Source organism: Lampris incognitus, chromosome 4, assembly GCF_029633865.1.
Source record: "Lampris incognitus isolate fLamInc1 chromosome 4, fLamInc1.hap2, whole genome shotgun sequence".
NCBI lineage: Eukaryota > Metazoa > Chordata > Actinopteri > Lampriformes > Lampridae > Lampris > Lampris incognitus.
The window spans coordinates 3,404,592-3,417,872 of NC_079214.1; the positions used below are offsets into that span (position 1 = coordinate 3,404,592).

The window sequence follows — 13,281 nt, forward strand, 5'->3', positions numbered from 1 at the left end:
GATAAGGAATGTGGTGTGTGGGTATGTACCAGGGTTTAGGAAGATAAGGGATGTGGTGTGTGGGTATGTACCAGTGTTTAGGAAGACAAGAGAAGTGGTGTGTGGGTATGTACCAGGGTTTAGGAAGATAAGGGATGTGGTGTGTGGGTATGTACCAGTGTTTAGGAAGATAAGGGATGTGGTGTGTGGGTATGTACCAGGGTTTAGGAAGATAAGGGATTTGGTGTGTGGGTATGTACCAGGGTTTAGGAAGATGAGGGATGTGGTGTGTGGGTATGTACCAGGGTTTAGGAAGATAAGGGATTGGGTGTGTGGGTATGTACCAGGGTTTAGGAAGATAAGGGATGTGGTGTGTGAGTATGTACCAGGGTTTAGGAAGATAAGGGATGTGGTGTGTGGGTATGTACCAGGGTTTATGAAGATAAGGGATTTGGTGTGTGGGTATGTACCAGGGTTTAGGAAGATAAGGGATGTGTTGTGTGAGTATGTACCAGGGTTTAGGAAGATAAGGGATGGGGTGTGTGGGTATGTACTGGGGTGTGTGGGTATGTACCAGGGTTTAGGAAGATGATGGATGTGGTGTGTGGGTATGTACCAGGCTTTAGGAAGATGATGGATGTGGTGTGTGGGTATGTACCAGGGTTTAGGAAGATAAGGGATGGGGTGTGTGGGTATGTACCAGGGTTTAGGAAGATAAGGGATGGGGTGTGTGGGTATGTACTGGGGTGTGTGGGTATGTACCAGGGTTTATGAAGATGAGGGATGTGTTGTGTGAGTATGTACCAGGGTTTAGGAAGATAAGGGATTGGGTGTGTGGGTATGTACCAGGGTTTAGGAAGATAAGGGATGTGGTGTGTGGGTATGTACCAGGGTTTAGGAAGATAAGGGATGTGGTGTGTGAGTATGTACCAGGGTTTAGGAAGATAAGGGATGTGGTGTGTGGGTATGTACCAGGGTTTATGAAGATAAGGGATTTGGTGTGTGGGTATGTACCAGGGTTTAGGAAGATAAGGGATGTGTTGTGTGAGTATGTACCAGGGTTTAGGAAGATAAGGGATGGGGTGTGTGGGTATGTACTGGGGTGTGTGGGTATGTACCAGGGTTTAGGAAGATGATGGATGTGGTGTGTGGGTATGTACCAGGGTTTAGGAAGATAAGGGATGGGGTGTGTGGGTATGTACTAGGGTTTAGGAAGATAAGGGATGGGGTGTGTGGGTATGTACTGGGGTGTGTGGGTATGTACCAGGGTTTATGAAGATGAGGGATGTGTTGTGTGAGTATGTACCAGGGTTTAGGAAGATAAGGGATTGGGTGTGTGGGTATGTACCAGGGTTTAGGAAGATAAGGGATGTGGTGTGTGGGTATGTACCAGGGTTTAGGAAGATAAGGGATGTGGTGTGTGGGTATGTACCAGTGTTTAGGAAGATAAGGGATGTGGTGTGTGGGTATGTACCAGGGTTTAGGAAGATAAGGGATGTGGTGTGTGGGTATGTACCAGGGTTTAGGAAGATAAGGGATGTGGTGTGTGGGTATGTACCAGGGTTTAGGAAGATAAGGGATGTGGTGTGTGGGTATGTACCAGGGTTTAGGAAGATAAGGGATGTGGTGTGTGGGTATGTACCAGTGTTTAGGAAGATAAGGGATGTGGTGTGTGGGTATGTACCAGGGTTTAGGAAGATAAGGGATGTGGTGTGTGGGTATGTACCAGGGTTTAGGAAGATGATGGATGTGGTGTGTGGGTATGTACCAGGGTTTAGGAAGATGAGGGATGTGGTGTGTGGGTATGTACCAGGGTTTAGGAAGATAAGGGATGTGGTGTGTGGGTATGTACCAGGGTTTATGAGGGCCCAGGTACTGGTAGATGAAGTGAGGGGAAGGGGTGATGGAATGTGGTTGGGTACGGCGGAGGGGGTGTTGGAGAAGGTCAAGGGGGGATGCTGAGAGAATGGGTTAGTGTGATGGAGGGAGAGGCTGTGTTGGGTGAGGAAGGGGAGATAGACATGTATGTGGAAGGAGGAGAGAGGAGAGTGAGTCTGATGAGTGTGAAAACCAGAGTGATGTACAGATGTTGAAGAGGGGGAGAAGTGAGAGGAGCGGCTGTGGAGAGAGTGTGGGAGGGGGTGATGAATGAGGTGGATGTGAGGAGGATATGGAGGAATGTGAGGGAAGTGGAACAGTGTTGAATGTGAGGACTTTGGCGGTTTAACAGGTGTTCAGTAATGAGTAAGTGTGATGAGAATGTGGAGACGGAGTGTGATGTGTGTGGTGTGGCAGTGGCAACATGTATGCATGGGTTTGTTGAGTGTTGTGAGCTGGAGTTCTGGCTCAGTCTAGCCAGGTTAAGTGGGCAACCCAGCTACCAGGTGTGTACCTACAAGCACCACCCCAGAGTTGGCTCCAGGGCCGGGTCCCAGTGACTGTTTCTGGCTGGCTAAACTTTTCTTCTTTTTTTTTTTTGCTCCTCATCATGAGAGTCTTTGGAAGACGTTCATCTGGTTCCTCGACTCAAATCTGTTCAACTTGGGAATCATTAAAACTCAAAGCCCCTGCCAGGCTGAGATCCAGGACGGGACCCCACAAAGCATTAAATACATATTTAGGCTCCACAACATTTTCTTTCTTGGATTTTTCCCCCTTTTTCTCCCCAATTGTATCCGGCCAATTACCCCACTCTTCCAGACCGTCCCGGTCTCTGCTCCACCCCCTCTGCAGACCCGGGGAGGGCTGCACCACATGCCTCCTCCCATACATGTGGAGACATCAGCCGCTTCTTTTCACCTGACAGTGAGGAGTTTCACCGGGGGGACATAGTGCATGGGAGGATCACGCTATACCCCCCAGTTCCCCGTCCCCCCTGAACAGATGCCCCAACCAACCAGAGGAGGCGCTAGCAACCAGGACACATACCACATCTGCCTTCTACCCACAGACGTGGCCAATTGTGTCTGTAGAGACGCCCAACCAAGCTGGAGGTAACACGGGGATTCGATCCGGCGATCCCTGTGCTGGTAGGCAACGGAATAGACTGCCACGCCACCCGGACGCCATAACGTTTGAACAGATGTAGCCATGCTGTTTACACACCAAAAAAGGCCTTCGCCAGTTGTCTAATGAAAGGGAGTTTGTTGGACAGTTGTTTCCGGGACCCCGCCAGGAGCACGGTTGGGCCGAACCAGCACCACAAGCACACATGTTGGTGATGTTCTTGCAGCGTTTAAGTGACTTGTTTTATTCCTGTGGTTGCAGTTAAACCTGATGTTTGTGTGAAGAAAGAGACGTCCTCACCAGTGAAGTCCTGTTCTTATGATGAGCGAATTAAAGGTACTTTTCTCTTGTCTTTGTATCCACACGTTAGTTAGTCAGTACATTTACTGTGAGCGACCGATGCCGCTCGTGAATATTTCACATGGCAGAGGAGGTTGTGTGAGTGAAGTATGAGCCCTGGTATTTCTTAAAAGATGTTGAACTATTTGTTTGCATTATTACTTCAGTTCTGGATAATGCCTTGATGCCGTCAATGTTGCCTCTCGTGAAGAGGGAAGAGGTCACTCCAATGGAGGTCTCCAGCAACGTCCAGCCCACTGGCGTGTTCAAGGTGAGTTATTCCCCCCTCGTCTTATAATAATCACCTCTCTTCCTTTCACCCTGTGAAAACATCGGAGTCCCTTTACAGAGTGACTCACTGATAGTCCCGCTTCACTCAGCCCACCCTGTATTGACTGACACAGGGAATTAGGTTGCAGTCAGGATTAAACAAGAAAAGCGCACTATGGCGTCCGGGTAGCGTAGCGGTCTATTCCGTTGCCTGCCAACACAGGGATCGCCAGTTCGAATCCCCGTGTTACCGCCAGCTTGGTCGGCGTCCCTACAGACACAATTGGCCGCATCTGCTGGTGGAAAGCCAGATGTGGATATGTGCCCTGGTAGCTGCACTAGCACCTCCTCTGGTCGGCCGGGGCGCCTGTTCAGGGGAAGGGGGAACTGGGGGGAATAGCGTGATCCTCCCACGCACTACGTACGTCCCCCTGGTGAGACTCCTCACTGTCAGGTGAAAAGAAGCAGCGGGTGACTCCACGTGGAGGAGGCATGTGGTAGTCTACAGCCCTCCCCGGCTCGCCAGAGGGAGTGGATCAGCGACCGGGACGGCTCAGAGGAGTGGGGTAATTGGCCACATACAATTGAGGACAAAAAAAAAAGAAGGGGGGGGGGGGTCCAAAAATAATTTAAAAAAAGAAAAGCTCCCACTAAAAACAACAGAGATAACAACATTGTTAAAGCACAGAAACACACACAGCAAATCATCCTCGCATGCTGTGTGGCCCCTGTGGACCAGTACCGGCTGAAAATATCAAACGTGGAGTAAACATATCCACACAGAGCAATTAGGTGTTGGTTCAGCATTTTTAAAGATACATGAACTACGTCATTTCTCATGCAAATAAAATAGACCGACTAAAGAGGAGATCAATTAGTCTTTGCTTCTCATATTTTTAGTTTCAGCTGCTGAACAATTTTTTTTTTAATTCAGCTTTCCCAGCAGACAGCTGATGTGATGTGTCCAGCCCAGCAGACCATGGACATGACCTCTAGCCATCTAACCAACAGCAGACCATTCACCAGCAGCCTCCCTCCTGCCGCAGGTGACCCGGACAAAGTCCCTGCTCCAGTCTTTAGCGGTACAGAGTCCATAAGTGCTATTCAGAAACAGGACATTGCTGCCAGCAGCTCCTTCCCTGTGCCTGCAGAGCCTCTAATCCAGCCGAGCTCTCAGCAGTTCCTGCTGGAGCCAAGAGAAGGCCTGGGTCCTGAAAGGCCTGGTACTAGTACTGGAGCTGTGGGGCGGCTGTGTGGGGAACCTTCTTCCCAACAGCACCAGCTGCCGCTGTTTCCCCCAGATGAGATGGCCCAGCTGGAGCAGGCAGTAAGACAGCTTCAGGCCAAGGGGTTTTGCAACTTACCGCTACAGGCTGAGAGCTCGATGGTCAAGCAGCAGCAGCAGCAGCACCTCCAACAGCAACAACAGATTCAAAAACAGCAACAGCAGCAGCAACAAATACAGCAACAGCAAATTCAACAGCAGCAACAGCAGCAGGCAATGGAAAGTCTGCAGCAGCAGCTGTTTCAGTCCCAGATCCCCATGCAGTGTGGTATCTTCCAGGGCACCTCCCGCGGTGAGAACACAGAACAGCAGGGCGCTTCACAAGGTGTGGTGCCCAATCATGGATCTCTGTTCCAGCAGGCCCAACAACAGCAGCAGCAGCAACAACAACAAGAACAGCAAAAACAGCAGAACCAACAAGCAGCTCTCTTTCAACAGGCCAATGAACTCCTCTCCATTCAGACCAACTTCCTGCAGCAGACTCCTTCACATGCCTCCCCACCACTCTTCCATAATCCCAGTTCCTTGGCTGAGGCACGAGATCCACAACCTCTGTTCCACGCTCAAAAAACCTCTCACGCACAAGAGCAGGTCCAGGCTGCTCTCTTCCAGAACACTCTGACGGTCCTGAGTGGAACCAGTCTCTCTCCAGACCAACAGGCCCCAACCCCTAGCCTGTTCCTTCCCCAGACTTCCCTGTCTTCTCAGCTGACACCTGGCAGTCCACAGCAGCAGCAGCAGCAGCAGCAGCAACAGCAACAGTTGGCATTCCTCAGTGCTCTGCAGACTTCTGCATCAGAGCCACAATCTGTGTTCCAGACTCAGACTCAGCTTTCCCCCATCCAACAAGGAACTCCCATGGAGCAGCAGCAGCCCTCTCAGCCACAGACACAGTCACCCCAACAGGGCGCTCTGTTTCAGAACATCTCAACGCATCCCCCTGCTAATGCCCTCTCTCCAAACCAGCAGCAGCAACCGGCTGGCCTCCTGTTCCGGGGTAATCCCCTGCCCAACCAGGATCAGCCTTCCAGCCTGCTGTTCAGTAACCAGGGCCAGATGCCTCCTATGAGCACCAGCAGTCTTTCTTCCCAGGAGACCCAGACCCCGTCGCTGCTCTTTTCCCAGGCCAGAATGGTGAGCGTCAGCCAGCAGGACCCCTCAGAGCCCATGACCTTAGGAAACCCCGCGGAACCGCGTCCGCAAGTTCTGTTTCAGGAACAACAGCCCATGCTGCTGGACCGTGGCTCAGCTGGTGGGCAGGAGCAGCCCGTCTCCCTTTTCATGCCTCAGTCGAACATGGCCTCTTTACAAGGTGGGATGGCCACACAGGAGCTTCCCCAAACAGCCATGTTCACCACACACAATGGTGTGACACGCCTCCAGACCACCACCTCTTCTCCGGTGCAGCAGCCCGGGTCTTTATTTCAGACAGCTGTTAGTGGGACCATCAGTCAACCCAGCCAGCCGCAGCAGCAGCCCGGCCTCTTTCTCTTCGGGATTGAGAACGGTAAAGAAATACATTTTTCAACAATGCCCCTTAATGACATGATGTCATTGTTTGATTATTTGATATGAAAAGGGTTGTGATGCCAATGTAGTGTTTTTACTAGAACTGTTCTGTTAGTTTAGAGGGTTAGGTGTTAGTGTAGACGGGCAGGTATATTGTCAACTGTTCTCTTAGTGTAGAGGGGTAGGTATCTTGTCAGCTGGGGGGGGTGTCCTTGAAATTTTTGCCTGTCTCTCTACCTTTTCTCTGTTTTGTTGTTGTACCAAGACTACTGTTAAACTTTCCCCTGCCTTCCATGACAGCATGTTATAGTCAGTTCCATGACACCATGTTATAGTCAGTTCCATGACACAATGTTATAGTCAGTTCCATGACACCATGTTATAGTCAGTTCCATGACACCATGTTATAGTCAGTTCCATGACACCATGTTGTAGTCAGTTTCACTGTGGTCATTCATGTTCTTTAACACATTCAAATAGTTGCGTCCCACGATAATTTACCTTTCAACTCGCTGAAACTGTCAGCCATGAGGAATATAGAGCAATCTCTAGGGAAAAGGAACATTGAAATATGACTTGTTTTAGTCACTGTGTTATAAGACATCCATTGCAGTCCAGTCAACACCAAAATACCAGACAGTCTGAATGAATGAATGATTTATTTCACTCATACATTTGTGTTCATATGCGACAGACAGAAAAAAAACACATCATGGTACATATTTACATCAGTCCATTTCACACAACAAAACTCAGTCAATGACCGAAGAAGGAACAGGCTGAAGCCCAAGGCTTACTGTTGCCTCTCCTATACAGTCCTGAAGTTATTTTCACATGTCAGTGTTGACGGGGGATTAGTGGGTGGGTATTCACCATTAGTGGGCAGCTTGTCCTCCAAAGGCTGTGGAAGGGGAACTACTGAAATGTGAAGTTCCTTTTTGTGTCCACCTCTAACAGAATGCAGCCAGATGATAAACTCTTCTGGAACCACGTTGTCAGACCAGATCATTGCTATCAGCCAGTCTGGCCAGAACCAGAGAGAGAGTGATGCTCACATCCAGTCCCTCCTCAACCAGTCCTTGACAGAATCCAGGAGCCTGCAGAATAGTATGACCGCATCTCAGAACATGGAGAAAATTGATGACCTGCTTGTTAGCTTGCAAGAGCCAGGCAGCAACCTGACTCAGTCTTATTAAGTCTCTATAAAGGTTTGTACACTTTTGTGTTCATCATTCGTTGTTAATACTTACACACTTGAAAATAGGTACCAGTATACTTCTTCTCCACTCCTCAGGCATCCTCTCACTTTCCAAGATTGTGTTAAACAATCTAGTTAAAAACCCCACTGCCATCCCTCTTAAACATCTCCATGCCTCCACAGGTATGTCATCAGGACCAACTGCCTTTCCACTCTTCATCCTCTTCATAGCTGCCCTCACTTCCTCCTTCCTAATCCACTGAACTTCCTGATTCACTATCCCCACATCATCCAACCTTCTCTCTCTCATTTTCTTCATTCATCAGCCCCTCAAAGTATTCCTTCCCCCTTCTCAGCACACTCTGCTCGCTTGTCAGCACATTTCCATCTCTATCTTTCATCACCCTAACTCACTGCACATCCTTCCCAGCTCGGTCCCTCTGTCTAGCCAATCGGTACAAGTCCTTTTCTCCTTCCTTAGTGTCTAACCTGTCATACAACTCACCATACGCCTTTTCCTTTGCCTTTGCCACCTCTCTCTTTGCTTTACACTGCATCTCCTTGTACTCCTGTCTACTTTCTTCATCTCTCTATCCCACTTCTTCTTTGTCAACCTCTTCCTCTGTATACTTTGCTGTACTTCCTCATTCCACCACCAAGTCTCCTTGTCTTCCTTCCTCTGTCCAGATGACACACCAAGTACCTTCCTAGCTGTCTCCCTCACTATTTCTGCAGTGGTTGCCCAGTCATCTGGCAACTCTTCACTACCACCCAGTGCCTGTCTTACCTCCTGCCTGAACTCCACACAACAGTCTTCCTTCTTCAACTTCCACCATTTGATCCTTGGCTCTGCCTTCACTCTCTTCCTCTTCTTGGTCTCCAAAATCATCCTACAGACCACCATCTGATGCTGCTTAGCTACGTTCTCCCCTGTCACCACCTTGCAGTCTCCAATCCCTTTTCGATCGTGCCTCCTACATTCAATTCAATTCACTTTTATTGTCATTAAAAACAATGTGCAGGCTCATGTTAAAAATGAAATGAGGGCTGTGGCTTCACCAAACAGTGCAAGACAAACACAGCAAACACAATATAAGATATACGAACATGAAGACCAAAGCTAAAAATAAGTTAAAAGAGAGCTGGAGTAAAAAATATTTAAAAATAACTACAGACATTCAGTGAGTAGCCAGGTTCAGGTGGGTAACAGCTTGTGGAAAGAAGCTGTTTTGAGCCTGGTAGTGCAGGCTCTGAGGCTCCTGTAGCGCCTCCCAGAGCGCAGGGGGGAGAACAGTCCATGGTTGGGGTGGGTGGCATCTCTGCTGATGCTCAGACCCCTTCGAAGGCAGCGTTTGTGATAAATGTCTTTTATGGCTGGGAGCTGGGTACCGGTGATATGCTGGGCCGCCTTGACGATCCGCTGCAGAACTTTCTGGTCTACTGAGATGCACACTGAGATGCAGATGGTCAGGATGCTCTCTATAAGAGAGAGATATACATAAGATATAGTCCACCTGCGTGCACTTTCTTCCACTCTTATACATCACCCTGTGTTCCTCCCTCTTCTTGAAATATGTATTCACCACAGCCATTTCCATCCTTTTCACAAAATCCACCACCATCTGTCCTTCCACCTTCCTCTCCTTGACACCATACCTACCCAGCACCTCTTCATCACCTCTGTTCCCTTCACCAACATGTCCATTGAAGTCCGCTCCAATCACCACTCTCTCCTCCTTGGGTACCCTCTCCGCCACATCATCCAACCCACTTCTTCTTTCTCGTCCATCTCACACCCAACTTGCGGGGTATATGTTCTGATAACATTCATCATCACACCTTCGATTTCCAGCTTCATACTCATCACTCTGTCTGACACTCTCTTCACCTTCAGCACACTCCTGACATACTCCTCCTTCAGAATTACCCCTACCCCATTACTCCTCCCATTCACACCATGGTAGAAGAGTTTGAACCCACCTCTGATGCTCCTGGCCTTACTCCTCTTCCACCTGGTCTCTTGCACACACAGTATACCTACCTTTCTTCTCTCCATCGTATCAGCCAGCTCTCTCCCTTTACCAGTCATAGTGCCAACATTCAAAGTTCTGACTCTCACCTCCACACTCCTACCCTCCCTCCTCTCCCGTGGGCTCTGGACGTGCCTTCCCCCTCTCCTTCTCATTCACCCACCAGTAGCATAGTTTCCACCAGCACCCTGCTGGCCAACAGTACCAGAGGTGGTCGTTGGTAATCCGGGCCTCGACCGATCCGGTATGGAAATCTGATTTACAATTCACATATTTGATTTGGCAAAGATTTTACACCGGATGCCTTTCCTAACACAACCCTCCCCGTTTGTCCGGGCTTGGGACCGGCACTAAGAATGACCTGGCTTGTGCATCCTCAGTGGCTGGGTTAATGAACAATAAAAAATGACAATTGTTGATAACTCTTTTTAGTGGTTAGAAAAGCAGTTATGTTTTTGAGAATGGATGTTGATGTCTGTTTATGTGTTTGCACAGGATTACACATGTCATCCAGTCTATATTTGGATTACACATGTCATCCAGTCCTATATTTGGATTACACATGTCATCCAGTCTATATTTGGATTACACATGTCATCCAGTCCTATATTTGGATTACACATGTCATCCAGTCTATATTTGCTCATGTCCAGTTAATTTACTGTATTATCCTTCTTTAGGATCTTTTGGGATGAAAGCTGTGATGTGCTCCTCTTCTTCATCAGCTTCGCTCTTCTCAAAGGAAAATCTTGTTGAAGATACTCAAGTTACTCAAATCTGGACAAAGCCATGTATTCAGGCGAGGATGGAGGGCTGGTTTATCTGTATTTACCCCTGCAGCTGTAATGGACTCTCTTCTCTCAGATCTTTCACAGGTTTCCTTCTCTCCTCGGTGCACAATGCAGCACTTTGTAACTTGGGTTTAGCAAAGATGTCGGTGCGAGCTTGCATGACGTTCTGTATTTTCCGAAGCCAGACGGCAGGCTCCGAAATCTTTAAAACACATTCGCCTTTTTATAGCTAAACGCGAAATCACTATTTTTGGAAAGGTAGATTCTAAAAACGTGAGATTTACTTGCAAAGAATATATTTTTTACAGTTTTCGTTCAGCACCTTATGATGCTCTACTTTGTGACCGGTTACTCTTAACGTGTACAGATCCACCGGAGGTGTGGTTTTACCCGTCACCTCTGGGCCTCATTGTTTACAGTGGAAGGGATGCAAATCACCACCATGATGAACCACAGCAAGCTGCTCTGTTTGTGCTAGCACAGGGATTAGCATTTATACATCTATTTTTCACTCTTTTATTTGTACATCACCTGCAAAAACACCTGAACTATTTTAGTTAACTACACTTTCACTAAACCCTGACATCTCTCCATACTTTCAGCCAATATTGAGCTCTACTACTGTCCTGCTCCATTTCTTTTCTTTTTTGGGGGGCCCCCCCCCTTTTTCTCCCCGATTGTACTTGGCCAATTACCCCACTCCCCCGAGCCGTCCCGGTCTCTGCTCCACCCCCTCTACTGATCCGGGGAGGGCTGTAGACTACCACATGTCTCCTCCCATACATGTGGAGTCACCAGCCGCTTCTTTTCACCTGACGGTGAGGAGTTTCACCAGGGGGACGTAGCGCGTGGGAGGATCATGCTATTCCCCCCAGTTGCCCCGACCGACCAGAGGAGGCGCTAGTGCAACGACCAGGACACATACCCACATCCGGCTTCCCACCCGCAGACACGGCCAATTGTGTCTGCAGGGATGCCCGACCAAGCCGGAGGTAACACGGGGATTCAAACTGGCGATGCTGGTGGTAGGCAACAGAGTAGACCGCTATGCTACCCGGACGCTCCATTTTGTTTTTCTATCAACACAAGACATCGCATCGCCAGTCGTCCCTCTACTTGTAGTATGGCAACTATCAATACTCATTTCTCAGATAAATTGAGTTTGGCCGTTACCGGCCTTCCTTCCTACAGGCGTTATTACAGACGGCTCTGGAGGAAACAAGCAGCCTTTACTTTATGTGATGTCAGTTAACATTCAGCAAAGTACATGTTCTCTCATTGGAGGGTTTCAGAACCATGCTGTCGGCGTGCTCCGTGTGTACAGCTGAGGAATCTGCTGTCGTGAAACTCAGATTACTGCATGTTTAGTAGCATTTCCATTGTACGATACTGCGTCAGGCGTTTAGGAAAACAAACTGGAATAGTATTCTTGGATGATCAGCTGGAGCCTTATTTCCATTGTTCACAATGTGATGAGTTTAGTGAATGTTTGCCATGTGATGGAGTAGTATTTCTTAGGCTACATCTCTTTTTTAAGTTATATTTTTGTCTCGACCAAATAGGTATTACCTGCAGAAACAGAGCTTATGATGTTGTACATGAAAACACGTTGAAAGCAGAGTGAACTTCTTGTCTCCAGTTGGCCGGCGTTGGTCATCTCAGGACCCAACCTTGACTCAGTTCTTGTTGTGAAGGCCAGTTTTATGGCTCACGGGGTGGTGGTTCTTCATCATGTCGGCTGTTTGTGAATTCACCATATGACGAGAAGGGGAAATTCACTTAAATGACTGGATCAGTTTTTCTGTTTTTCCTCCACCATGCAGATGGTGTTGTCATGTCAGCCCCACCGCCAAGCTGGGACCCTTCTTTTTTTCTGTGCACCTATTTCTTTTTTCCTTGTAAGTTTTCCGTTGGACAGGAACCAATGTTGTGTGAGGTTTGGTGTGTGTGGCAGTGTGTGATGAACAAGGGGCTGGTCTCTGGTGATGACGAGACGCTCAGCTGGATGTTGTCTGGTCTCTGTACTGTACCTTACATTCACTCGCCACACCGCTGCCCTGCCTCACCTGCTGTGTTTGTCTTGTTGTGTTTTTTCACTTGGAAAGCCAGTGGTGTTGTAAGATGGACATGGTGTCAGGTGTGTTTGGTGATGTGATGGTGCAGCCTGCGGCGTGGCACAGGCAGCTGCACCATCACAGCCTGTGGCGTGGCTGGCTGCACCATCACAGCCTGCGGCATGACGTGGCTGGCTGCACCATCACAGCCTGTGGTGTGGATGGGCGGCTGCACCATCACAGTCTGCGGCATGACGTGGGCGGCTGCACCATCACAGTCTGCGGCATGGCGTGGGCGGCTGCACCATCACAGCCTGCGGCATGGCGTGGGCGGCTGCACCATCACAGCCTGCAGTGTGGCGTGGGCGGCTGCACCATCACAGCCTGCAGTGTGGCGTGGGCGGCTGCACCATCACAGCCTGCAGTGTGGCGTGGGCGGCTGCACCATCACAGCCTGCAGTGTGGCGTGGCCGGCTGCACCATCACAGCCTGCGGCATGGCGTGGGCGGCTGCACCATCACAGCCTGCAGTGTGGCATGGGCGGCTGCACCATCACAGCCTGCAGTGTGGCGTGGGCGGCTGCACCATCACAGCCTGCAGCGTGACGTGGGCGGCTGCACCATCACAGCCTGCGGCATGGCGTGGGCGGCTGCACCATCACAGCCTGCGGCATGGTGTGGCCGGCTGCACCATCACAGCCTGCAGCGTGGCGTGGGCGGCTGCACCATCACAGCCTGCAGTGTGGCATGGGCGGCTGCACCATCACAGCCTGCAGTGTGGCGTGGGCGGCTGCACCATCACAGCCTGCGGCATGGCGTGG

General features: G+C 49.5%; 1 protein-coding gene across 2 annotated transcripts in view; it reads left to right on the forward strand.

The window, feature by feature from the left end:
• Positions 1-12,871, forward strand: part of nfat5b (nuclear factor of activated T cells 5b) — a 132,912-nt gene extending 120,041 nt beyond the window's left edge. The window contains exons 11-15 of one of the 2 annotated variants that reach the window (XM_056278403.1): positions 3,247-3,321; positions 3,492-3,595; positions 4,529-6,386; positions 7,346-7,596; positions 10,297-12,871. In XM_056278403.1, the coding sequence (XP_056134378.1) occupies positions 3,247-3,321; positions 3,492-3,595; positions 4,529-6,386; positions 7,346-7,584 (2,276 nt within the window). In that variant the 3' untranslated portion in view covers positions 7,585-7,596; positions 10,297-12,871. The remainder of the gene's footprint in view (positions 1-3,246; positions 3,322-3,491; positions 3,596-4,528; positions 6,387-7,345; positions 7,597-10,296) is intronic. The other variant, XM_056278404.1, reaches the window with a different exon arrangement.
• The last annotated feature ends 410 nt before the right edge of the window (positions 12,872-13,281 follow it).